Raw genomic sequence first — 26,898 nt, forward strand, 5'->3', positions numbered from 1 at the left:
GCAGACTCCGGTCCACTTCTTGCACTCGGATCTCGGACTCCATGTTGTTCCGTCAGCCACGGAGCGAACAAGTGCCCTGGCCCCGAAAAACTCACGTTGCAACTCTCTCTCTCTGCTGTGTGTGTGTGTGTGTGTGTGCGAGAGAAGTAAAGTGTGTGTGTGTGTTGTGAGTGTGTTGACCCCTCCGGAAAGAAGATGGCAGACTACCGGGACGACACCGGAGCCCGAGCTCTGCTGGCTCTCCAGTCGGCACCATGCAGTCCCGTCCGCGTCGCGGTGACCTCGCACTCCTACCACCACCACCACCAGCCGTCGCTCGCCCTCCTGGGTCCTCCGATGATGATGGAAGCCCGTAGCGGCGGCGTCGGCCCAGGCAACAACAACACCGCCGGGCTCTTCCCCGTGCGCCTCGCTTGTCCTGCTCCGCAGGCCCTGGCCAGACTCGAGGGCCGGGACTTTGAGTTCGTGATGCGCCAGAGGACGGTCACCATAGGCCGGAACTCGTCTCACGGCTCCGTGGACATCAACATGGGTCACTCGAGCTTCATTTCACGGCGACACCTGCAGGTCACCTACAGCGACAACAACGACAACGGCGACGGAGACGACAGCCAGCCGGGCTTCTCCCTCCGGTGCTTGGGCAAGAACGGCGTGTTCGTTGACGGGGTGTTCCAGCGGAGAGGGGCGCCGCCACTGGCGCTACCCAGAGAGTGAGTGCAGGCAGGCGGTTAGCATAGCTGCTACCTGTCGGTGGCTGGATGGTTGTTAAGAGTAAGGCAAGGCAGCTTTATTTGTAGAGCACGTTTCAGCAACAGGGCAATTCAAAGTGCTTTACATAAACATTCAAGAACATTGAGACAAAGTGCAAAAGAACATTAAGACAGTTATAAAAACATAAAGACATTAAAGATTAGAAAATAAAAACAAACTAAAAGTAAAACTAAAAGGCAAGGCCAGACAGCTTTATTTGTAGAGCACATTTCAGCAACAGGGCAATTCAAAGTGCTTTACATAAACATTCAAGAACATTAAGACATAATTTAAAACAGTTAAAGACAGTTATAAAAACATTAAATATTAGAAAATAAAGACAAACTAAAAATAAAAGTAAAAGGCCAGGCAGCTTTATTTGTAGAGCACGTTTCAGCAACAGGGCAACTCAAAGTGCTTTACATAAACATTCAAGAACATTAAGACAAAGTGCAAAAGAACATTAAGACAGTTATAAAAACATAAAGACATTAAAGATTAGAAAATAAAAACAAGCTAGAATAGAAGAGTAAAAAGCAGCTTTATTTGTAGAGCATATTTCAGCAACAGAGCAACTCAAAGTGCTTTACATAAACATTCAAGAACATTAAGACCAAGTGCAAAAGAATATTAAGACATAATTAAAACAGTTAACATAAAAACATAAAAAACATTAAATATTAGAAAATAAAAACAAACTAAAAATAAAAGTGCAAGGCAGCTTTATTTGTAGAGCACATTTCAGCAACAGGGCAATTCAAAGTGCTTTACATAAACATTCAAACAAGCTTAAAATAAAAGTTAGGATAGAAGCTAAAATAGAGTATAACACACCAGAGTAAAAGTTATAGTGCAATATAAGATCATTATCTGGGTTTATATAAAATAAATGTAATTTATTTAAAAACAAAAGCTAGGGTAGAAGCTAAAATAGAGTATAACACACAAGAGTAAAAGGCAGCTTTATTTGTACAGCACATTTCAGCAACAGACATTTAAAGTGTTTTTACATAAACATTCAAGAACATTGCGACAAAGTGCAAAAGAACATTGAGATATAATTAAAACAGTTATAAAAACATTAAAAATTAGAAAAAAAAGCTAGGATAGAAGCTAAAATAGAGTATAACACACAAGAGTAAAAGCTCTAGTGCAGTATATAAGATCATTATCTGGGTTTAATAAAAGGCAGCAGCAGCAAACAGGAAAGTTTTAAGCTTTTTTTAAGCTTTTTTAAGACAATTAAAACAGTTTTAACATAAAAACATTAAAGATTAGAAAATAAAAGCTAGGATAGAAGCTAAAATAGAGTATAACACACAAGAGTAAGAGGCAGCTTTATTTGTATAGAACATTTCAGCAACAGGGCAATTCAAAGTGCTTTACATAAACATTCAAGAACATTAAGACAAAGTGCAAGAGAACATCAAGACATAATTAAAACAGTTATAAAAACATTAAAGATTAGAAAATAAAAACAAGCAAAAAATTAAAAGCTAGGATAAAAGCTATTAAATAGAGTATAACACAAAAGAGTAAAAGCTCTAGTGCAGTATAAGATCATTATCTAGTTTAATAAAAGCAGCAGCAAACAGGAAAGTATTAAGCTTTGATTTAAAAGATCTCAGAGTTGGAGTTGGTCCTGCAGGTTTCTGGGAGCTTGTTCCAAATATTTGGTGTATAAAAACTGAACGCTGCTTCTTCTGCATGTTTAGTTCTGACTCTGGGGACACTAAGCAGACCTGATCCAGATCACCTGAGAGGTCTGGATGGTTCATAACATATAGCAGAAGATCAGAAATGTATTTGGCCCTAAACCATTTAGTTAAGTATCCCTGTTGAAGTATGTTTCACCCCCTTTACAGGACACCAAAAACAAACTTTAAAACATCTATAAATGATATACAGGCTACATGAACACATAACTACGAATTCTTTTAATAGTTTATGGTCCAAATTTATAACAATCCCCATGTTCAAACGGGGATACAAAGTTAGTCATGGCACCCCTAATCAGAGCCTGGTAGCTTTGGTTTAGTGCACTGTAAACCTTAAGTTTGGACGGTGAAGCTGTTACATAATAAGCCAATGTTTCTCCACTTGAGCTGTGAAACTATAAATGTTTTTAATTTGTTAGTTTGTTAGTAAACTTAGCTTAATTTGGCCTACAAGCTAGTTAGAAAATGTAAAAAAAAAGAAAAGTTCCTTTGATATTTCACACATAGTCATTCTGTGGTAGAGCTTGCTTTCTAAAATATCCAAACTTTAAAACACTATTTTTCCCCCACATGAGTCTTTTTGGCTGCTCAACAGTCTCAAACAGTTTCAGGCCGATTATCTTATTAGTTGTGAAGCTTTCTGTCGCCGTCACGTTAACATTAATGTAAACAAACGCACCCTGACCGCTCAGATCATGAGTCTTAGTGAGTAAAGGTGTGTTTGTTTTGTAATGAAACATGAAATGCTTCAATGTTTTTGTATCAAGAGGGAACCCATCTGTTGGTTTGAATACGTTTTTTTAGCTTTACTGTCGTAGTTGTGCCACCGTGAAGTGCAAAATATTTGCTTTTCATTGGTTCGTTTAATGGGGTCGCTTCTTAAACAACTAAAAGCTTTGACTTTGTGTGTGTGTGTGTGTGTGTGTGTCAATCACAGGGTGGAGGGTGCTCTTATCTTCTCTGATTGGCTGCACAGACTGTTTGGGGGTGTGTCGGCTATTGAACAGGAAGTGCAGGCTGAAATGACATCCTCATTGCAGGAGCACATGGAGTAAACACAAGACTAAAAACCAAGGCCACATTCAGCACATGTGTGGCTCTGGCCCTTGGGCCTGTCTCAGGATTATAAAAGCTAGCTGGAAAACTGCTGAGCTAAGTCTGGAACATCTTTAACTATAGAAGAGGGCAATTAATTTTAGTTTTCATGGTACTTTTACAGCACTTATATACATTATAATATGACAGCTTTAAATCACATTGAATTCATCAGGCGTTGTGACACTGCTTAGCAGGAAGATACTTTGATATCAACACATCTTCACATTGTTGAAGGTACAAATACAGCACAAAACAACACACAAAGTTGCCTGTATTCACCCCCTTCAAGTCAAACTTCAGTAAAGGCACCTTTGGCTAAAATTACAGCTTTGAATCTGTGTGGTCTAGTCTGTATCATCGTGATTCATCTGGAGACTGCCAATTATTCCCAGTTTTCTTCAGTGTGAGCAGCACTTTTCAAGTCCTGTCTCGATTTTCAGATTTTAAGTTACTCATGTATGGGTTTTCCCTTATGTTTGGGGTTATTGTCTTACTGTAAAATACTTATCCCAAGTCATAGTTCTCCTGTAGGCTGCAGCAGATTTTCTTTATGACTCTGTTTTTGTATTTTGTTGCATTTTATTAACCTTCTTACCTTCTCAAGCCTTCAGTGGCCTGCAGCAGTGAAGCATTCACACAGTAGGCTATACTATTGGTCATGATGTGTTTCAGGTGAAGTGCCAGTATGATGGCGAGGTAGCTTACTTGTGGTCCCATTAAAGGTTCTCTATGACATTCAGAACATTAATATAGAGAGGCGAAATCCCTTTCGGTGGACCCCATGGGACCTTATTTTGTATAAAATATGTACGGTAGTCAATGGCGAGAGACAAATATTTTTTTGATCCCTTTTGTATTGCGCCATGAATCACACACATGATGTTTGTCAATTTAAAAGATAATTTTGCAAGTCAAGAAAGTGTGAGTTTGTCGTAGGTTTGTCATGGTATCATTTAGTTTTGTGTGAAACTGCTCAGTGAACTACATCCCTCATCTCGTACAATAAACGTCACCAACACTAGCTAGCTAGATAACTTAGCTATGTTCCACGCACAGATGAAACATTATCTTACCTGATGTGTTTTACCCAGAGACTCCTGGTCTTTTTATCAGCCGGGATGCGAAAGGACGAGCTGGTGTGAGTACATCCCAGTACGAAACACACAACAATCGTAGCTTCAGCGAGAGAGAGTCACTTATGCAACTTTTGGGTGTGTAGTCTTTCTAATTTCGTATTTCACAGTCTTACAACAAAATGCAACTTTCTTGACTTGCAAAATTATGTTTTAAATTGACAAACATCATTCATTGATTCATGGCGCATTTCAAATGGGATCAAAAAAATATTTCTCTCGCCGTTGACTACTGTTCATATTTTTTCAGAAACAAGGTCTCATGGTGGTCCACCAGAAGGGGAGGGACTTCCTGAGCAGAGAATGATGTCAACTCTCTGTGTTTGTTGTAATCTGAGCTTCTCTAGGCTTTGTTTACGTAGCCACACATGCATGTTAGTCCATGTTAGTGTGTCTCGCTGGCTAGCTAATGACCGCTGCTCTGCCCTGCGCTCATATGCCGGTTACTGCTGATAACGCCGTCCCGACCGACGTCGTCGCAGAAGCCCACCCTCCAATTCCCCCCCAGTTTAACACTGTTGGCTCTGTCAGCACTCTTGCCGTTTTTTGTACTGTAAGCTCCGTTAGCTACAAGCAGCCAGCTCAGTCATCGCCACATTGAGAGCCGTGCGGAGGCAATGCCTCAATCATAGATTTGCTCTGAATTCCATAGAGAGCTCCTTTAAACTTATTGAACCTTCTTCCACTTTGTCTCAGAGTCTCTCACATGCTCTTTAGCACTAACACTATTCAAAATGTCATGTGAGCTCTTTGAACAGTGGCTTTCTCTTTGCTGCTCTGGTATACAGCTGGGGCTGGTGAAGGAAATAAGCAAAATGTGTTGTATGCACAGTCTCTTCCATCTCAGCTGTGGAACCCTGAAGATCCTTCAGAGTTGCCACAAGTCTCTGTCCTCTCTCACTAGAGCTCTTCTTGTATGGACAGTCAGTTGTTGAGGATGGCCTGCTCTAGGCAGAGACAGCTGTGAGCAGACTGTACATGGGTCCAGCATCGGATTAGCAGCTGCAATTTTTCAGAAGACAAATTATAGAGAAACGATGGAACACAGATTTAACTGTCTGAAACTGCTTACAACACATTTGTGGTTCTGTGTGGATTTTTTCTTTCTTCATTTGTTCATCTCCACAGGGAGGTCTGAGCCGGAGCGCAGCACCCCTAGAATTAGTAGGGATTCAGTTTCTTGCTCAAAGGCACAATCATCATATTTGGGCAGATAGGATGGTTGCAGTCACAAAGACTTAACTACACTGAATATTGCTGCCTGAACCCTCTACGAAACATCAAAACCTACATTAGGCATTAAGTTTCCATTGTAAAATATTTACTCAATCCATCACACACATACTTATTTTCAGGGATTTTGTTTATGCTTGAACTAACTTGAGCATGGACTAATCCCTGCTTTTATTGAGGCTGTTGTCCAGACCTGCATAAAGAAGAGGTAATGCAGGTTAGCGGGTGTTGTGTTTAGTCTACGCCAGACTAGTTTCTTGTTCACAAAAGGTGTTGACTAAAGATATTGTTTATATTACAAACAAATCCCTTTAGTGAAGAAGAAAGTGCCATTGCTTGATATGGGTTCATATTTCTAAATAAAAGACGAGCATTTTGTCATTTGTGGCAGATTTGAAATTTCCTTTTTCCTGAGCACTTTAAGAGAAGAAGCTTGAGTCTAAAGACAATAAATCTGTAAAGTAGGGCTGCTACTAACGATTGTTTTCATTGTTGACTAATCTGTCAATTATTTTCTCGATTAATCGATTAGTTGTTTGTTCTATAAAATGTCATGTTGTTTCTCAAAGCCCAAGATGATGTCCTCAAATGTCTTGTTTAGTCCACAACTCAAAGATACAGTATTCAGTTTACTGTCATAGAGGAGTAAAGAAAAAAAGAAAATATTCACATTTAAGAATTTTGACTTTTGACTTTACTTTTTACAAATTACTCAAACTGATTAAGCGATTATCAAAATAGTTGGCGATTAATTGAATAGTTGACGACTAGTTGATTAATTGTAGCAGCTAAATTCTCAGAAAAATGGAAATTTAAACATGTACATTTCTATGTCAACTGGGTAAACTCCATCTGCTGAGGAAGGTCATGTGATATGATTAAAAGCTCCAGAACAGTCTATAGAATAATAGGTTATAATGATTAGCTATAGAGCATTGTAAAGGAGAGAATGCACTAATCAAACTTTGCCTCTGTTTCTTTTTCCTTCCACCATCTCTCCCTCCTGCTATCCTGCTCTCTAGGTGTGTGTTTCGTTTTCCCAGTACAGTAATCAAGATCCAGTTCATGTCACTCCTGCAGCTTGATGATCACAGAGAGAGGGAGCAGCCCTCTCTTCCCCCTCGCCCGCTTCTGCCCCACATTTCCCCCCTCAAAATCAGCATTCCCACAATGCAGCAGCATGAAGAGCACATCAGGTCATTTGGCTCTCCGCTGCCCTCGCCCACAGGCACCATCAGGTAAGGAAAGACCCACAGACACACACACACACACACACACAATGACATGAACCCCAACAGGTGGACATTGATTGATCATACATTTTTTTTATGTGATAGTAAACTGACAGTTGGGCTGGGTTTGCACCTACAGGGATTAATTTAATCTAAGATTAGTTCTAATCAGAGTTTAGGTAAATAGGTTTAAAATGAGTAAATCCTGATTGCAAATTAAGCAGAGCTCTGTTGCACAATTTAAGGCTGATCTCAATTTAGTAAATTCAAGTTTAAACCAGAATTAAATGGAGTTGAATGAATATGGAGATGCTTGCTTACCCAAATTATAATATATGCTGTATTCCTTAAAGGTACAGTGTGTAGGATTTAGCAGTGTCTCGTGGTGTGGTTGCAGATTGCAACCAACTGAGTACCCCTCTGCGCACTCCTCCCTTTCCAAAACTGCAGTAATGTGACCAGGCCGGTCGGCTGGTGGTACCATGGTTTTGCAGTCTGCGAAAGCAAAAGGCTCTCTCTAGAGCCAGTGTTTGGTATGTCCGTTCTGTACTGTAGAAACATGGTGGAGCAACATGGCGGACTCTGTGAAGAGGACCCGCTCCCTATGTAGATATGAAGGGCTCATTCTAAGTTAACGAAAACACATTTATTCTTAGTTTCAAGTGATTATACAGTAATGAAAACATAGTTATGAATATTGTATTCCATTTCTGCTACTAGATCCCCGAAATGTTACACACTGTTCCTTTAACAAAACGTTACATTTTTTCTCTAATTTAGCTCTAATTTCTCCTCCTTTGAGAAAAACTTGTTGGCTGAATTAATTGAACAGTATGGCCAAATAATATAAGAAAAAAAACAAAGAACAGCACAATAAGGAAAACAGAGACTGCCTCTTGTTGCAATCTTCCTGTTCAGCTCCATAACAGTTTCCCTGTTTGACCCGTATCTTCAGAGAAATTCAGCAGCAGTATCATAAAACTCAACTGGGTTGAGTCTGTCCCTTGACTTTCTTCAAGGAACTTGAATCAATCCATCTCAAAAAGGCAGCCATTTCAAAAGTGAAACCTTAAATGTAAAGTTAGAGCTGAAGTAGGAGAGATTGGAGCAAATATGATTAAAAAAAGTTATTTTTATAAAACGGTTGCTATATCCTGACAGTAGTTCATGAAACAGGTAGCCTGAAAAAAATCATGTGCCTCTGTGTCCTCCGGTGCTCCTAACGGCATCTGCAAGATTTCACAGACCGGAGGAAAACAAGCAGTAAGAGCTGATCTGAGGTCTGCTGTCCATCTGCTGATTATGAGAGCCGGCTGTCAGTCACTCGTGAACTCTGACCAAACGGTCAAACTAGGCAGCGCTGATCAAATATGAATCAATATTATGTTACATTAATGCCTATTTCTCTCCTCAAATGTTTTCAGAATCATCTTGTAGTGTACTGTTTAGCTGTAAAATGAGAAAGTTTGTGACGCCGCTGCCATTGTGAAATCTGGTGAAGGAACGGCAAGTTCTGGTCACATGACCGGAGAACAGCCAATAGGAACGCTCTCTCAATGAAATGACCTGTGATTGGTCAAAGTCTCCCGTCACGGGCTAGATTTTCTAAAGCCTGAAAACAGAGCCATGAGGAGCTGCAGAAGTGAAGTTAGCTCTCAGAACACTTGAATTACAATATGCTGAAAGGTTATTATGGAATTTTTGCCAAAAATATACTGCCTACTGCCACTTTAAAGTTCATAGGATCACATTTTAAATGGAAGTTTAAAGTTTTGGAGCAACAGAATTAAATTTAATCTAGATTTACAATAAAAACTAAACTGACATTTCAAGAGAGGTTTCAATTTAATCTTTCTTAATTTTAAGATAGTTTTAGGGTTTGGTGCAACATTATTTAAACCATGATTTAAAAGGGATTTTAAAATAATCCTTGTTGGTGCATACCAGCCATGTCTAACAAAACAAGCAATATGAGGACAAAAACTGGGGAGTTATAAAGTTCTAATTAGCATTTTATTGTCGATATACTGTGTATATGTTTTTAGGGCTGTCAAAGTTAACGTGTTATTATCACGTTAACACAAATTAGTTTTTTTAGGTTATAGTGGGCTCAGTTTTAAAGCTAGAGTGAATATATTGGCATCATATGAAACTAGAAAACCTAAGGAATCTGCTGGTACTGCACGTCATACCAGGTTGTTGGGAAGGAAGCTAAATAACTCTCCAAACTTTTGCTAAATTTTGGCAAGGACAAACTGGCATGGCCATTTTCAAAGGGGTCCCTTGACCTCTGACCTCAAGATATGTGAATGTAAATGGGTTCTATGGGTACCCACGAGTCTCCCCTTTACAGACATCTTACTTTATGATAATCACATGCAGTTTGGGGCAAGTCATAGTCAAGTCAGCACACTGACACACTGACAGCTGTTGTTGCCTGTTGGGCTGCAGTTTGCCATGTTATGATTTTGCAATTTGCAATTAATCCTGATTAACTATGGACCATCATGCGATTAATCGTGATTAAATATTTTAATCAATTAACAGCCCTACTTTTTATCTGTAGATCAAGTGATTAATTTACAAAATAATTGTCAAAATAATTGTGTTGCAGCCCTTATGCTACATCAGTCATGAGGTTTATAAAGATTTGCTCTATCAATTAAACACAAGTGTATTACATTTTACACTTTTTGTTTTGGCAAGATAGGAGGTTGCTTGTTATTCAAAATGGGCATCAGTGATGGAGGGACATTCACCTAGACTGCTTCACAAAACAGCACTTTATAACGGTATGATAGATCATACAATATGTGTTTAAGAACTATCAGAGTATATTAGCAATTTACTTTCTCACCTTGCCTTGGGTCTGTACATGTTTATTCATGTGTATGCAATTGCAAACATGTGAGGCATTGTTTCCTTTGGATTTACTCCTGTCAAACTGTCCCAAAGGCCTGCAATGTTTTTACCAACCACATACTCTATCAGCTCATTTTCACTGATAATCACCATTCTGGTTGATGGTGTGCTCATCAGCTGCTGCAGTGTATCTGTTGAGATGGAAACCTGCACTCTTAATAAGCTGCGATAGCACATGTTTAAAAATCACTGCTCTATAAATGTATACAAGCATGTGCTTACTGGCAAGCATGGCGGTGCTGATTGTACCCTCTGGTGGCCAGTGTTGGTTTCTACATCCCCACCAATGTCAGCTTGTGTGTGCCTGCCTTATATGGAATGGCTGCAGCTTCGAGGCGCGTGATTGGCTATCGGGCAGATTGTTTTGCCTGTAGGCCGTTTTTCCGTCCATTCTGGTTTCCTTTTCAGAGCCCCCCCCCCCCCCACACTCAGCTCCTGTTCTCTCGCACGTGGACACACACACACACACCACACACACAGAGTAAAGACGCTTGCTCATACATCTCTCCACCACATTCACTGTGGCCTTTTTCGGGCAGATTGTTGTGCCACCTTCCTTGACAGTATCCACATACAGTACATACAACAGAAAAGTATTGTGTAAAAGCATGTGCTCCCACTTAAACTCCACCAGCGTCTCTTCCCAGGGTGTTAAGAGTCACTTTTCCTGTTTGGCAACTTAAATGAACTGTATACAATAACATTCTTCTGCCCCTGCCAGCATTCACTCTGCTGGCCCATGCACAAATGCAGAGGGGGTGAAAAGGTTGTTGTTATAGCGTCAAAGGAAAGACAAACCTGTGTTCCCTCATGGAGGCACACATAACTTTTAATGAAGCTTAAGTATGTAGATATACAGATACAATCATGTTTTAATACTTAAGATGTCCCTGAACACATTAAAAGTATCTGGTTGTCTTCATTCATTTTTCAACGCTGAGCTTACAAAGTCACTTGCAAAACAGAGCCTGCAGCCTCGTTTCCCCAGCCAAAAAATACAAACATATCTCTCTCCGTGTGTGTTGTGTGTGTTGTGTGTGTTGTGTGTGTTGTGTGTGTTGTGTGTGTTGTGTTACTATCTCTGTATCTTCGGCTCTGTTGCCAAAGGCAAATCAAAGCACACTGACTCTCCCAGGAACCAGTGTTTACTGTACTAACAGAAGCAGGTGTGTGTTGTATAAGTTACTGGGTTTTCCTTGTGTTCTGTCTCAACAGCACCAGATAAAACCTAGTTAATAATTAACATACTTTTGAGTATTTTTTCTCATTGTTGTGCGTTTTATGATCACTTTAGGTGTTTAGAACTGCTAGCTGTTCGCTGAGCTGTAATCATTTTTCCAAAATAGCTCTTGTGTGTGTGTAAGACAAATTATGTCTTTGTACTATTGCACTAAATTTGTCACTAATGTGCTAAAAGGATTATGTTCAAAATACCAGTTTTGATATGGAATACTTGTTTTAAGCGGCACTAGATTTTTCAAATTAAAATACAATTAACAGTTTATAATAAGATTATGATAAAACAATTATCAGAAAGACGTGTGTTTTATTATTTTTATTTGTGTCTATTTATTTCTTGCATCCCATTAAAGCACCAGTGTGTAACTATTGATAAGACTATTGGCAGAAATGGTATACAGTGGAAACCGCTTATAGTGATCATGTCTATCCGGGTCAAATAGATCAATGCAAGCGGATTATTATTATAACCAAATTTGTTGTTGTGCATCATTTCTAATGCAGATTACCATCTAATTGACATTTGTATATTTATTACATTAATACAAAGTAATGAAGTGGACCGCTTCGCTATTTACTGCGCTTCAGGTGGTCGGAAGACTAGAAAAGCGCTATATAAATGCAAGTCCATTTGTTTATGTAATGGTTTATTAGTGATTCTAGGAAGTTTTTATTGCTAATTTGGGCTTTGTTTTGGCGTAACGAAGGGACATTTCAGAATGTGATTTATGCAATTTGAGGCTGATGGATGACATTTATAATACATATCTGCTTGAATCGAGCTTCATTTTGACTCATCAGTTCATTTTGTATTAGGTTAATCTCTCCCATTGCTTGTTTATGCACATACATAATAGGTTGTATTTGTCCAAAGGGTCTAGTGAGACTTTGTTGACCTGTTGTCCCAGGAGCAGCTGCTAAGTGATACTATGAAGCTGTGTAGCGACCACAGCAGCTATGACTCGTATCATTGATTGCTCATTCATTAAGAAGGGATTAAATGCATCCTGCATATGTATTTTTACCCTGACTGAAGTGGCCTTAATCCACCACCTTAAGCCGTTAACACAGACTCTTTCCTCTCTTCTCCAGTGTTCCTAACTCCTGTCCGGCTAGTCCACGAGGGGCAGGGTCATCAGGGTATCGCTATGGACGCAACGTGACCTCTGACCTCCAGTTAGCAGCTGAATATGCTGCCAAGGCTGTTTCTGAGCAGAGACGAAGCATTGTTGAGCAGAGAGGTGGGGGAAGTGAGCAGCGGGGGGAGTCGGCTGGTGGAGACAGCCCCAAGGTGAAGACCCAGTAACATCAACATTAGTTAATTGTCAAAGAATACATCATTTTTAATCTTCAAAGAGGTTGCTTGTACAATATGTGCTTGAGAATGTGTGGATATTAATTATTGTATCTCCTTTAGGATGAGTCCAAGCCACCTTATTCCTATGCACAGCTGATCGTCCAGGCCATCTCTTCAGCCCAGGACAAACAGCTGACTCTCAGTGGCATCTACGCCCACATCACCAAACACTACCCCTACTATCGCACTGCAGACAAGGGCTGGCAGGTAGGGTCTTTCTGTCTTGAACTGAATGGTAATGGCTTTCCATGGTTTGCCATGACAATCCAAACTTAACAGCCACACAGTCTGGGAAGTAGGGTTGGGGGGAAAAAATCGATTCACCTATGTATTTTATTTTTTTTTACGATTTTGAAATTGATTTTTTTTAATGCCAGAATCAATATATTTGCTTCATTTGAGTCTATGCGGAGGTAGAAGGACGTTACCGCTTTTATTGTTGTAGTCTGAATAACGTAACGTCGTATCGGTTACCTATCCGTTACGTATCCATCACCAAAACAAACCGCAGAAAGTGGAAAAACGACGGAGGGTCTCCATGGATACGACCTGCACCCTCACATTTTAACTCAAAACACTGCACATACAGTTAAATATGGAAACACTTTGGGTTTCATACATTACCAGGAAAAGCAGAGCTGCATGCTAACTCTGTCATGGACAGGAAAGGTTATCGTATTGCGGTAACATGCGGTCAAGCCAGCCATCACTCGCATCTCTGTGGTCAAACCAGCCAACGCTACAACTGTACAGCACCCATATACTGACTTTTATGTTAAATGCATTCAAACGGTCCTGATGGAGCTGACCATGGATGTATAAAGAGAACGGAGCTGACGGGAGAGCTACGAAGAGCTAACAGCGGACTTGGTGATGTTAGTGAAAGTATACACTTGTGACTACGTCCGGTTTTCAAAATAAGGTGTTAACAAAGGGGACTGTATTTACAAAATACATATGAAATTAAGATTATTTGGATTATTTTCACCAGAAGTATAAAACATTACATGTCCCTTTTTAAATTAAAAAGAAAATACCACTAATTTGTGACGGAAATGTCTTTATTGTAAGGATTTTTGGGTTGCTGGGAAAAACATAATAAATCATTTCTGATAGGCAGATAAGGGAAGGCAGCTTTATTTGTATAGCACATTTCAACAACAGGGCAATTCAAAGTGACTGCTATTTTTGACTCCAGGACATCTCTGACTACGTACATGCTGAAAATCAAACATTTTTAATGTATCACTTTAGATATTTTCCCTGGAAGTGTGCTTCAACTTTTTCTCATGGTGTAGCGTCAAACAAGTTAACAGAAATCGCAATAAATCGTAATATCGAATCGCAATAAATATCAAATCGGTACCCAAGTATCGTGATAGTATCAAATCGGGAGATATGTGAATTGTTCCAGTCCTAATGGGAAGGTTAGCTTGGTAACATTTAGAAGATTATGGCTGTATTATGAAATCAGAAGACTTATCAACAGTTATATAGCTACAACTACTTTCAATAATTTCAGAATAAAAAAATTAAATTGTGTCCTGAAATATTTGTCCTGTTTAGAGTTGTGTGAGATATTCTATCAAATTAATATTTTTGTGTGACTGTGAAAAAAAAATACTGCTTTTGTCTCCCTCCAGAACTCAATCAGACACAACCTGTCTCTCAACCGCTACTTTCTGAAAGTGGCCCGCTCTCAGGACGAGCCTGGCAAAGGGAGTTTTTGGCGTGTGGATTCTGCTTCTGAGAGCAAGTTGGTGGAGCAAGCGTTCAGGAAAAGACGGCAAAGAGGGGTGGCTTGCTTTAGGACGCCATTTGGACCTCTCTCCTCTAGGTAAGTGGGTCACCTGCGGCCTTCAGCTGCACACACACACACACAAGACTGTCGGACACACTCAGACACATGCTCTGTCGCTTCTGATTTGACTCCGTTAACCCTTTCTCCCTTCTCTCTGCTTCTGCTCCTGGCTATCATTTGATTGGATAGAACAAAGTAAGTCTAATTTCTAGGTTGATATATTCAGCAGAGGGCACTGGCAGTGAAGGAGCTCTGTATGTTACTAGAGGTCTCTTCATGTATTAATTGATTTCTTTGGTCTCTCTCTCCTTTTTCTTCTGTCTCTCTTCCCTTCATTTGTTCTTTTTCAGGAGTGCTCCTGCATCCCCGACCCACCAGGGACTTCTTTCTCCTCCATCCAGCGGGCTGCAAACTCCTGAATGTCTGAGCAGGGAGGGCTCTCCTATCCCCCACGACCACCACGAACAGCTGGCTAACAAACTGTCATCTGTACCTGAGTATAGGTACTCTCAGAGTGCCCCAGGTAAGCCTACATAAATTACATTCAAAGGCTTTCACACACATACACACACTATACAGCTGAGATTGTTGTTTGCTTCTGTCTCTGCGTAGGATCACCTACCCATGGTCAGCATGTCATCATGGCTGCACCCCCTCACCCAAAAGCCCTGCCCTCAGGCCCGGGGAAAGCCCTTGCTTTCATTCCAGGTGGCGGCGGCCAAGTCCAGCCCATCCACGTGCTCCAGAACCCCACTCAGTCCTCTATCACCATGGTGCGGGTGGTTACCAGCGCCCCTCTAACTTCCAACCCTCCGAATGGGTACAGCGCTCCCTCTGTTGGAGGAGCAGAGGGCAACAGTGAGCTCAGAGGTACATCTATTTTAGAAGTGCTCTATTTGTCTGTATTATGTGATACATTAGTACCTGATCATTACATAAGTTGATCTGCTCATCTCCAGTTTTAACTATTTACAGCTGTTGTGAGCATGTTGTATTTTATAATTGTTTTTGCGTTTCCTGCAGGATTGTGAAGATAAATTATTTAAAACGTTGTCGGTCAAAATCCAGACCATGTGTCACTTATTATATTACATAGGGACATATTTTCTTGCGTTTGAATGTTGCTAGATTTTACTTGCCGAGCTTGGTGCAGTATATACTGTAAAGCTCTTTGTTAACAATATAATGTTATATATATGAAGTTATGTTCACGTCTGGTAACTGTTTCTTCACTTTTACGTCCACGTGGGTTGAGGATTTGGATGTGCATGAACCAATAAATAATATAACTAACATAATCTAACCACATCTTTGAGTTTTGGTGGGATCACACATGTGCACTTCCATAAACGATTTGGTTAGTTTTGCTTCTACATGTTTGCATTGTGTGTTTGTGTTTCTATCAAGAAGCCCAGCTGAACAGAGAGCGAGTGATCCAGACTGTGGACAGTGCGGTGCAGGGCGGGGATGGGCGAAACCTGGCCCTAGGTTTACATCAACTTCCTGTTCGTCCTGTTACTCAGAACGGCAAACACACCACTGCTGCTGTTGCCACAGCAACCAGCCTTGCTAATGCATCTGGTAAGATTTTTCACCAATTGATGCCTTACATATTGACCAGTCCCGATGATGGAACTAGATTTATGTTTTTGCTTAAAAGATGGGGATTAAGCAATCTTTATAAAGTTACAGGCATGCATTCTAGTTCTCCTAAAAGGGAAAAACCCATCACCTCCCAGCTACATTTTATGGTTAAAAGATGTCATACAGCACTTAAAACTAGAGAAACTCAGGTTTATACTCTGAGGGTCTGTCGACAAATTTGAGAAAATGTGGCGTCCTTTCCTGGACTACTGTTATGAATTCCCTCTGTACTGTTGAGGAACACTGCCCCTAGAGGGCTTAGAGATCTATTACATAGCTCTCCTGATGGGAGTAAGTGACTCCAGATGAGCTCAGATCTACTCAGGTGGAGACGTATTACTTCAGTTCAGTTCAGAGCAAACAGACCTGGCATTTAAGTGTCTCCAGTCCTGCTTCCCTCATGCGTTACTGACAGTGTTAGTTTTTTTCTGGACATCATATTGTTGAATTATGTTGTAACCATAGATTTGGTTACATCTCTATCTATGGATAGATTGATTGCTTAGTTCATAGATGTATGCATTTGTTTCTTATGATTATACTGCAGAAAACCAAGAGTTGAATGGAGGCAATAAATGGACTATACTATATATACATTGTAGTTTATATACTATAAACTATAATGCATTCCCCTGTCAAGAACTCATGTCATTTGAGTCTTTTAAGCAGTTAGCTTTACCTACACCAGCACAGGCACTAGAGAAACTCTATTTCAACTATTCTGAAAGCTTTAAATCTCCTCGTATGTAATTTGCAGACCTAGTATGCCATAAAATACTATACCTTAAAAAAATTCACTGTATTATATGCCATAAAAAATGTCTTAAAATGACATTGTATGTCATAAAAAGTCATAGCGTAGTATGCCATGAAAATTTCATAAAAAGTCACAGTATAGTATGTCATACATTTTTTTATTAAAAAGTTATTGTATAGTAAAAATGTCATTAATAAGTCATAGTATGGTATTTAAAAAAAATCATAAAAAGATATGAAGTGTCATAATATAGTATAATAAAAAAGTCATAGTTTAGTATGATAAAAAAATGTAATAAAAAGTTATAGTGTAGTATGTCATAAAAATGTCATAAAGTTATATTAATTCATAAAAAAAATATAGTATGTCAAAAAAAAATCATAGTATGTTATGTCATAAAAGTCATTGTCATTATTTTTTGGACACCGCATCAATGAATTTTAAGGCATCCAGATACTAACTCCACTTAACTTTTGTTTTTCTCTTCCTTTCCTTTCCAGGCCTGAGTAGTCCTCTCCAGATCTTGGCTGCCCAGGCCTCCAGCTCCCCTCCAGTGCTGGTGAGCAGACAGCCCAGTGCAGAATCTTTAGCTGAGCAGCCAGGTGAGCCCCAGGCCAAGCGGCCGAAGATGGAGGACGAGGGTGGGACTGAATCTGCTCAGCATCAAGTCACGCCCGCTCAGCAGCCCGTCATCGTTGCCATGATGTCACAAACCCACGACCCTCGGAAGTAAAAGCCAGGGCCTCTTACCAGGTACCCAATGGACAGCCTCCTTATGGTCCCCTAACTGCTTCGCCTTTTATACTCATTTGATATGACTGCAGCCGACACGGCCAAAAACATGTACAGGCAGCCTCTCTCAACAGAAGGGAATTAAATTGTAAGGAACATATTTTGGTCAAAAATAGATGAAAACTTTCAAATACATTCTGAATGTAAAAAGCAAGTAAATCTTTCAGGACATTTTCAGCTTTACAGTCTTTTTAATGTAATCCTTTGTTCATTGACAACGCAAGTAAGGATATTAAGCTTATGAGAGAATTATGCATATTAAAATCATTTCAGCACTACTTTTACTATGTGAATGTTGGATAATATCTCAGATACAGCCTTTCCTCAAGTTGATGGATCACATGCATCAGTTACCGTCACTCTCAGGCCAAAACAACTCCTGCACTTCTGATCAGAGTCATTTTACAGAAGAAACTGTGACGATCAGAGTTGATATATTGTGTAGTTTGACACAATCGTGGACAAAGAGGACCTGGCTGTGCATACCCAGACCGTTGATGGGGCTTTGGAGACTGTTAAGAATATGATTGTACTCATCACAAGGCAATCCTTACTGAAAAACAAGTTATATCTCTCTTAGGCCCCGATCAGACAGAGCGCGTTTTGCAGGTTGAAAATGTGAGGCACAAAACACTGTCTTTTTGTTGACTGATCAGACAGAGCTTTTTTTTTTTGCAGTTTTCTGCGTCTTTTTTTAATTGTTGCTAGGCAACCACCGAATGAGTGCCAACGTGACCTTATTACAAACCATGTACTGTGCGCAACCCAAATAGTTAATAGTACAGTTTAAGTGATTGAAAACAACTTACCCGAAATCTGAAGCACCACACTAATTTGCCTCCTGCTGTTTTCTGTTCAGATCTTCGTAACTACGGTTGGTAAAGTCATAAAGCTCCGGGTATCCAGCAATACCACCGCAATGAGAAAAAAACAGGGCTGTCAATCGATTAGAATATTTAATCGCAAATTAATCACATTTTTTTCTGTTCAAAATTTACCTTTAAAGGGAGATATGTCAAGTATTTAATAAAACAACATGAGTGGGCAAATATGCTGCTTTATGCAAATGTATGTATATATTTATTATTGGAAATCAATTAACAACACAAAACAATGACAAATATTGTCCAGAAACCCTCACAGGTACTGTAGCATAAATAATATGCTCAAATCATAACATGTCAAACTGCAGCCCAACAGGCAACAACAGCTGTCAGTGTGTCAGTGTGCTGACTTGACTATGACTTGCCCCAAACTGCATGCGATTATCATAAAGTGGGCATGTCTGTAAAGGGGAGACTCGTGGGTACCCATAGAACCCATTTTCATTCACATATCTAGAGGTCAGAGGTCAAGGGACCCCTTTGAAAATGGCCATGTCAGTTTTTCCTCGCCAAAAGTTTTATTTAGGCTCCTACACAACAAGCTTGTATGACGTAGTTGGTACCTATGGATTCCTTAGGTTTTCTAGTTTCATATGATACCAATATCTTCACTCTAGCTTTAAAATTGAACCCTCTATAATCTCAAGTTACGTTAATGCATTAAAGAAATTAGTGGTGTTAAGACGCGTTAACTTTGACAGCCCTAGAAAAAAACGCTTACGACGTCGGGAGCTTTTGCGTTCTGAGTTGAATTCTTTTCAACTCGAGGCATTCAGGGGCTTTTCTGTAAAAACGCGAGGAGCACTGAGCGGATAAATGCGAAGCGCTCAGAGATGCAAAACGCTTCAGTCTCATTGAAAACAATTACAAAAAACCTCAGGCTAAAACCCCCTCTGTCTGATCGAGGCCTTGGAAAATAAAGATGTTAGTATTAAGGCCTAGACCAGCATGTGAGGCGTCTATCCTTCTTGCCTTCTCTGTAAAGCACAAAAAGAAAGAAGTGGGAATTGTTTTGGAAGAAGAGATCGGAGGAAATCCAGGAATAACAAACCAGGACTTTGCAGTTTTCGCTTCACTTCAGCTCAGTTTGGTTTATCAGTGTGAAGCTCCTCAGATTCCGGACGATCTGGGTGATTGGACAGCAGAGAAGGGCAAACAAAAAGAGGCAACTATTTGGAGTTGATTGAAGTGGAGCTAACCTAATGTAGACAAACTGATTGTTGTTTTAATTTTTTTTTTCTCTTGTTTCAGTAGTGGTAAAAGGAGAAATGGAACAGCCTGTGCGTACAGTTTTGTTTGTCTTAGCACAGAAAAGCATTATTGTAATAATCCTTAAAGCCTTAAATATTTCTACATTTGTTTTGTCATTTTATTTTAACCTTTAGACAGCTTTACCTTTTTAGCTAGTTAACACAGCGCTTCTTTAACAGTACATGATCGGCAACACTACAATAGTGACAGTTAAGTTGCAGCAGTAGACTTATATCAGTTTTATCAGGGGAAGGGCGGGGACCAACACATGACCACAAATTTCAACTGCTCTCGTCTCGTTTTCTTTCTTTCTGTATGGTACTTTGGACTTATTTTCTACTACTGGCTCCCCACTCTTTTGCTTTCAATTTCCCCTAAATGCATTAACCTTTCTCCCAGTCTACCTCTCCTCAGTGAGCAGTTTCTGTCTTTGCAGTCTCCACAGAGGCATCACGCTGTTGGCAAATCCCTGTCACAGACACTGCCTTAATTAGATATTCTTCAGCACTTTCTCCCCCCTCACCTTCCTCTCTAATCTCTCATTCTCACTCTGCCTTTAGCTTTCCCGAATGTCCTCGCATAGGCCTCATTTTTAGCTGGCAATCAGGCACAATTTGCGCAAGAATTCAGTGATTGTTGTTGCACATTAGAAAAAAAAAAAAAAAAAAAAGATGCGTAATGATTGTATGCTGCTCTATCTGCTAAATGACAAAGCTATTTAGAAGGTATTTTTTCTGATTTCGGGAAAAAATATTTTGCTATATGTAAAAACAGCTGTCGTCAATACGTAAACATTCTGGAAATAGAGAAGTATATGTATTTTTAAATGTTCCTGTTTTTTTTGTGATTTGTTAAAATGTGTAGCACAAATTAAAATTCCTCATTGACCTAAGTATTAACATCGTCTTCTCTTATGTGACCAGGTGTCAGCCATGTTCGGTCTCCAGTCTCTGTCACCCTGTTGTTACATTTGGTGACATTGGGTTTCTAAGCAGACAGATGCAAGTATCCAACAATCTTTATTCTTAAGTACCATCATTTTTACAACAGTATAAATAATGAGCAGAGAAGAATAGACATGCATGAGGTCAATGTCATACAAACTTTAAAATGCACAAAAATAAAAATGTGTTACTGCAAAGAAATGAACAGAATCAAAAGTGGAGAGTAAAACAAAGCTGATGGAAAAAAAAAAAGAAACAACGTTCAGACTTAAATTTTAACCATTGTGTAAATCATAATAAAAAACCAGTAAACCAAACAGTGTAACAATTCAACGATCAACATTGACACATAACGTCATCTTTAAGATACGTCTTTATTTTGAAATTCTTAAGGAAGAGCCCAGTAAAACAAATTGTAATTGTCAAATCCTAATTTAGTTGCTTTTTGTGAGTTGATATGAATGTAACTGATTGTTACATATATATGAAATTGTCTCATATTGATCGCAGGCCCCTGAATTGAATCAAATTGAAATCATATCGTGGCAGACTTTGGGATATCAGCAAATATCGAATGGTTGTCCAAAGAATCGATATATCGTATTGTGATGAAACTTATGATTTACACCTCTAGTAACAATAACGTCAACATTAGTGCTGAAACGATTAGTCAATTAGTTTTGATCATTTATCAGGTAAAAATATTGGCTATTTTAACTTAATCAAATATAGTATATGGGTGTGATACCTTTTCTTTTTGGCTTTTTTCTGTAGAGACCCAATCTTTGAATTAAGGACTTTATAAAAAGGTGACCTGTTGTTCTAGCTGGGCCTTTTTTAAACGGTCAGTCCAGCCAAATTACATGAAAACATGTCCTGTCTGGTATCTCGCCGTGCTGATGGTTTGGATTTTGCTTGCCTCTGAGATTTCTGCCTCCACCCCAATACAACGGAGGTGAAATGAATCCTGTTTTGTGCGCACCGCATTGAAAAGCAACTTTAAAAGAAGAATAATCAGCAACTTCTTCTAGACGAAATGTTGCGGTTACTCTGGATAATCCACAGACCTCACAGTGAACAGTCTTCATTGGGACTACTTTACAACAAAGAAATATTTATTTTAAAAACCATAGTGAGGTCAATAGATTATCCAGAGCAACTGGGACACTAAGTCAGGAAAGACGACCGCTGTTGAATGTTTTAAATGTAATGATTAAACGACTTTGTTGAATACTCCAATTGGTCAATCACGCCGTTCTACGGTCTGTTATTTCTTTTTAACAGACTGTTGCTATGGGTGCAGTTCTGATGTCGGACTCTGGAGGACCGTTTTTGTGTCAAATGATTGAATTCTGGTAACTAGCCGTGTAATAAGGGGGATAATGTACAGCTAGCAGGACATTGTTGTGAAATAAACCCAGGGGTGTCGCATCGCCCTCTCGGGGTTTATTTCACAACAATGACCGGCTTGCTGTACATTATCCCTTACTTTGACAATACTGTGAACAACCAGGGGGGAGTTGGAGGCAGAAATTTCAGAGACAAGAATCTCAAAACGTAGCCTGAAACCTTAAATCTGCACGGCTAGATACCACTAGTGGTAAAATAAGCGTTGTCCGTAATTTAGGTGTATTTACCCTTTTAAGCAAAACTGCAGCGAACAACCTGTGTGAGCAGTAACATGCAGTTCTGCAGAGCACAAGTTGTATTCCTGTTCATAATACTTAAATTGATAACATTTTGAGTCCTTCCATAAATTACCGTTTCTTTTTTTCCATCAGAAGGTTTCAGGTTTTAGTGACCAATATATTTCAGAAAAAAAATGATTGAGTAGTTCCCAAAATGCAGTTTCTCTTTTGAATGTCCAAACAATATGTGACCAAGTGTTAAATATTTACAAACGACTATTTACACCTCATAACCAGATACATAGAGCATATATTCACAATAAAAGTGTGGTTTATACACGCCAGGATTGTGCATCAGAAACTCTGAAGGGAAGCATGTTGTCTTGATGATCCAGTATTTAATAAATCAATGTCACACAACAGCTGCACATCTCTTTTCCCAGTGGAGGTATAGAGTCCAGCAATGAGGTTAAATGTGAAATGGGAGAGCTGGGCTTGTATGTCTTGAGTTTGCTTCCTCTTCCACCCCACTCTCCAGTATAAAGTCAACATTCATACACAATCGTTTAGTCTGTTGAGCAGACAGTGATGGTGCTTTGGGAGTTGCTAACAAACAGGATTATAAAACATCAGGCGTTCACCTTGTTGTCTGCAAATGCTTTTAGAATCGTAAAGAACATTTTCAGTTTGTGTCCGACAGTTTCAGAGTCCCTTTGTCTGAGAGCTGGGTAGCTATTTTACCATGCTACTTAATGTCTGAATTACTAATACAAATTATTTTTAAAATACAGGTGGAAAAAAGTCCAATGTGCGCACATGCTTCGAGCACTGACTAAAGAGAAAGTAAAAGCCTACAATCTACTGTGCTTTAAACCACAACAGACTGCATACTGGCTGATTTAGACCTCACCCAGCCTCAAACGCTGATTAATTAGGCAACTTTTCATCACAGCATATTCCTTTGATGTCGCAGTGGGTTAGGGATTCGGTCCGTCACACAAACCCAGTAGGAGTCGCCGTGAGGGAAGCAGGTCTGGCAGCTGTGGAGTGGAGTCATGGAGCGTTATCTCCAGTTTGATTGCTTGGCTTTGTGTTGTGCTGACGCTAGGTTTCACATTCATATTTCATGCTGCGTATGTACGCATGGGGTGTGTGTTTCACGCCGGTCATCAGTGCACACATTTAACCCTCGTCGTCTCGCTGTCCTACCTCTAGTCCCGTGTTGTGCGCGTCTTAGTGGAGCAGCGGTTGCTCAGAGGTGGTCAGCAGGAGGAGGCACTGATCTTCTCTGAGACATCGGGGTCAGATTTGGCCACTAGGAAACGTAGGCGACCTCCTCCCAGACGAATCAGATCCACCGCGCTGCAAAGAGCGTACAGGAGGAAGTAGAGAGAGAAAGAGAGTCCAGTTACGTGAAGCTCAGCAGAGACAGAGAAACGATGACTGTCTGGGCTCGCACCAATCAATCGGCTTAAGAGGCTGACAGCCATGGGTATAGTTAACATTGTAGGATGACTGTTCACTAGGGATGTTAATAATTAACTGTTTAACTGGTTAAAAAAATGTAATAAAAAGCTGAGCAAAACTTAGAGGAGCGGCTTGTCACTTGTCACAGCCGGTGATGGATTTAACCCGTTTGTGCATCGACATCGTTGCAGCTGGGCGGCTTGTTAGGCACTAAAACCACGGCACCGCTGCATGAAACGCACTAATCTTGTCGGTTATTGGTTAGAAAAAAAATTGGCATTCCTACTGTTCACTCTGTCATCAAAGTCAATATCACCTAGTAGTATCATTAATCTACAGCAGCCCATTGTTAAGGTCACAAACAGCACCACTGGAACATCCCCTGTACCTCTGGTAGTCTGCTCCTATTAGACTGGTCCCGTTCACAGCCAGGATGCGATCTCCGATCCTCAGTCTGCCATCGGAGGCAGCAGGTCCGTCAGGGATCAGAGTCCGGATGTAAATGCCTGGAGCGTTGAGAGGAGTGTGCTGCAGGAGGGAGAGGTGTTGTACTGTATGAGTGGGTCCATTATTGAGGTGAGCATCTGGTAGAGCTGATTGATTAATCTATACTGCAACCAATGAAAATACTTGGCCACTAATTTTGCTCCTTAATATCTGGCAGGTGTGCTTTAAAACGTATACAGGACACTTGAAAAATTATTGAACTTTCACATGTGGGGATTTCTCCACAATTTATTGAGTCATTCATTTGTAATTAGTTATGTGTTAAACACTGAATCAAAATGACAACAGTTATTCTACTATAAAATACAGTAATTCCTTGTGCTTGCAAAATAAGTTAAAAAATAGAGATAAAACCTCTACTAATCCTAATTCTTTTAATTTTTTCGATATACTATACTATGACTTTTTAAAAGAAATTGACATACTATACTATGAATTTTTTTTAAACATACTATGCTGTGACTTTTTTTCCATTTTTCGACATACTATGACTTTTAAAAAGAAATTTCCGACATACTATGAAGTTTTTTCGACATAATAAACTGACTTTTTTAATTTTTTCAAGATATTATACTATGACTTTTTTTGACATGCTAAACTGACTTTTAATTTTTTCAACATAATATATTATGACTTTTTTCATGAAATTTTTCGACACACTATACTAGGACTTTTATTCACTTTTTTCAACATACTATGACCTTTTTTTCACTTCCTTATGTGACACAGACTGTTTTCAGGTCTAACTTCTAATTACAAAGTCAAATATACGAAGAGCACAGCCACAAGTGCGTGTGGCATTGGTTGCTAAGTTCCCGGTTCTGGCTGCGGCAGAGCGGGGTTTGATCCCCACCCTCACATCGATGCCCGGTGCCCGACAGTGGAGTGAGAGAGATACGACTGGGGGGGTTATGCAACAGAAAACCAGAAATTGTAACAAATATTACTGAAAATAAACCCTAACCCAGTTTTTGTTTTTCTGAAAATAAACCTGTATAATACATAACCCTAACCCTGAAATGTATAATATATAACCCTAACCCTAACCTGTATAATACATAACCCTAACCCTAACCTGTATAATATATAACCCTAACCCTGAAATGTATAATATATAACCCTAACCCTAACCTGTGTAATACATAACCCTAACCCTAACCTGTATAATATATAACCCTAACCCTGAAATGTATAATATATAACCCTAACCCTGAAATGTATAATATATAACCCTAACCCTGAAATGTATAATATATAACCCTAACCTGTATAATATATAACTCTTACCCTGAAATGTATAATATATAACCCTAACCTGTATAATACATAACCCTAACTTGTATATTATATAACCCTAACCCTTTATAATATATAAACCTAACCCTAATATATAACCCTAACCCTGTATAATATATAACCTGTATGATACATAACCCTAACCTGTATAATATATAAAACCTAACCCTAAGCTGTATAATACATAACCCTATCCTGTATAATATATAACCCTAACCCTAACCTGTATAGTGCATAACCCTAACCCTTTATTTATTTTCCCTTCATTATCTCTTTCAACATCTCAGCAGCCATAAAGCCTTGGACGTTACCGCTGGCGCCACGACCAGGTGTTCAAGGCAGTTGCGGAAGGAGTCACCACAGCCATTCAGTCAAGCAATCACCACCCCAGGAAGAAAACCATCCCGTTTCCCTCAGGGTTATATATTATATTTATTTTGTAACAATACAGTATAATTTGTATTGTTACAAAATACAATACAGTATAATTTGTATTATTACAAAATACAATACAGTATAATTTGCATAAATCGTATCTCTCCGAAACCCTGGGAGGAGATGCTCGTCTCACTCCACTGTCGGGCACCGGGCATCGATGTGAGGGTGGGGATCGAACACTGCTCTGCCGCAGCCAGGACCGGGAACTTAGCAACCAAGCCACCAATGCCACACGCACTTGGTTCTGTTCTCTTCGTATATTTGACTTTGTCATTAGAAGGTAGACCTGAAAACAGTCTGTCACATAAGGATCAAACCCACAACCTCCAGCATTCCAACCAGATATTCCATCCAGTTATCTACCACACTGAGCTATCTGACCAAATACACTGATGTAATGTTTCCTTTTCTATTTGATTTCTCCATTTGAAGTTAGCCCTCAAAACTCAGTGTGTGTCACATAAGGATCGAACTCACAACCTCCAGTATTCCAACCAGATATCTACCACCGTGATCTATTTCACAAGTCATAATATGGCATGTCAACAAAAGAGTACCAAAAAGGTCATAGTATGTCGAAAGAAGTGATAAAAAAGTCATAGTCAAGTCATAGTATGTTGAAAAAAAGTCATAGTACACTTGAAAACTGAATGAAACGTTTCAACACGCTATACTATGACTTTTTTCCATAACATTTTTTCATGAAAATTTCTTGTGAAAAATGTAATTTTGTTTTACATATTATGCTATGACGTTTTTTCATGAAATTATTCCATACTATGAAATTTGTCACCATACTATACTTTG

The 26,898-nt window shown here is 39.5% G+C and overlaps 2 protein-coding genes across 9 annotated transcripts in view; one reads left to right on the forward strand and one right to left on the reverse strand.

Moving 5' to 3' along the window:
- foxk1 (forkhead box K1) lies at positions 1 to 26,849 on the forward strand. Its single transcript, XM_074629670.1, has 10 exons — positions 1 to 710; positions 6,955 to 7,170; positions 12,418 to 12,616; positions 12,743 to 12,889; positions 14,326 to 14,519; positions 14,834 to 15,006; positions 15,096 to 15,353; positions 15,891 to 16,064; positions 17,385 to 17,637; positions 25,941 to 26,849. The coding sequence occupies exons 1-9, from the start codon at positions 196 to 198 to the stop codon at positions 17,615 to 17,617; spliced, it is 2,109 nt and encodes a 702-aa protein (XP_074485771.1). The 5' UTR covers positions 1 to 195; the 3' UTR covers positions 17,618 to 17,637; positions 25,941 to 26,849.
- Positions 20,814 to 26,898, reverse strand: part of radil (Ras association and DIL domains) — a 34,409-nt gene continuing 28,324 nt past the window's right edge. For 7 of the 8 annotated variants that reach the window (XM_074629664.1, XM_074629667.1, XM_074629663.1 and 4 more), the window contains 2 exons: positions 24,239 to 24,378; positions 20,814 to 23,745 (listed from right to left, as the gene is read on the reverse strand). In XM_074629664.1, the coding sequence (XP_074485765.1) occupies positions 23,646 to 23,745; positions 24,239 to 24,378 (240 nt within the window). In that variant the 3' untranslated portion in view covers positions 20,814 to 23,645. The remainder of the gene's footprint in view (positions 23,746 to 24,238; positions 24,379 to 26,898) is intronic. The other variant, XR_012593264.1, reaches the window with a different exon arrangement.

The sequence above is a fragment of the Sebastes fasciatus genome, chromosome 3 (genome assembly GCF_043250625.1).
Source record: "Sebastes fasciatus isolate fSebFas1 chromosome 3, fSebFas1.pri, whole genome shotgun sequence".
In the NCBI taxonomy this organism is placed as follows: Eukaryota; Metazoa; Chordata; class Actinopteri; order Perciformes; family Sebastidae; genus Sebastes; species Sebastes fasciatus.

Bases quoted from the DNA above. Each gene is read 5' to 3' on its own strand.
- foxk1 (XM_074629670.1), top strand. From the start codon at position 196: ATGGCAGACTACCGGGACGACACCGGAGCCCGAGCTCTGCTGGCTCTC. The intron at 711-6,954 runs GTGAGTGCAGGC...CCTGCTCTCTAG, and splicing joins CCACTGGCGCTACCCAGAGA to GTGTGTGTTTCGTTTTCCCA. The intron at 15,007-15,095 runs GTAAGCCTACAT...GTCTCTGCGTAG, and splicing joins GTACTCTCAGAGTGCCCCAG to GATCACCTACCCATGGTCAG.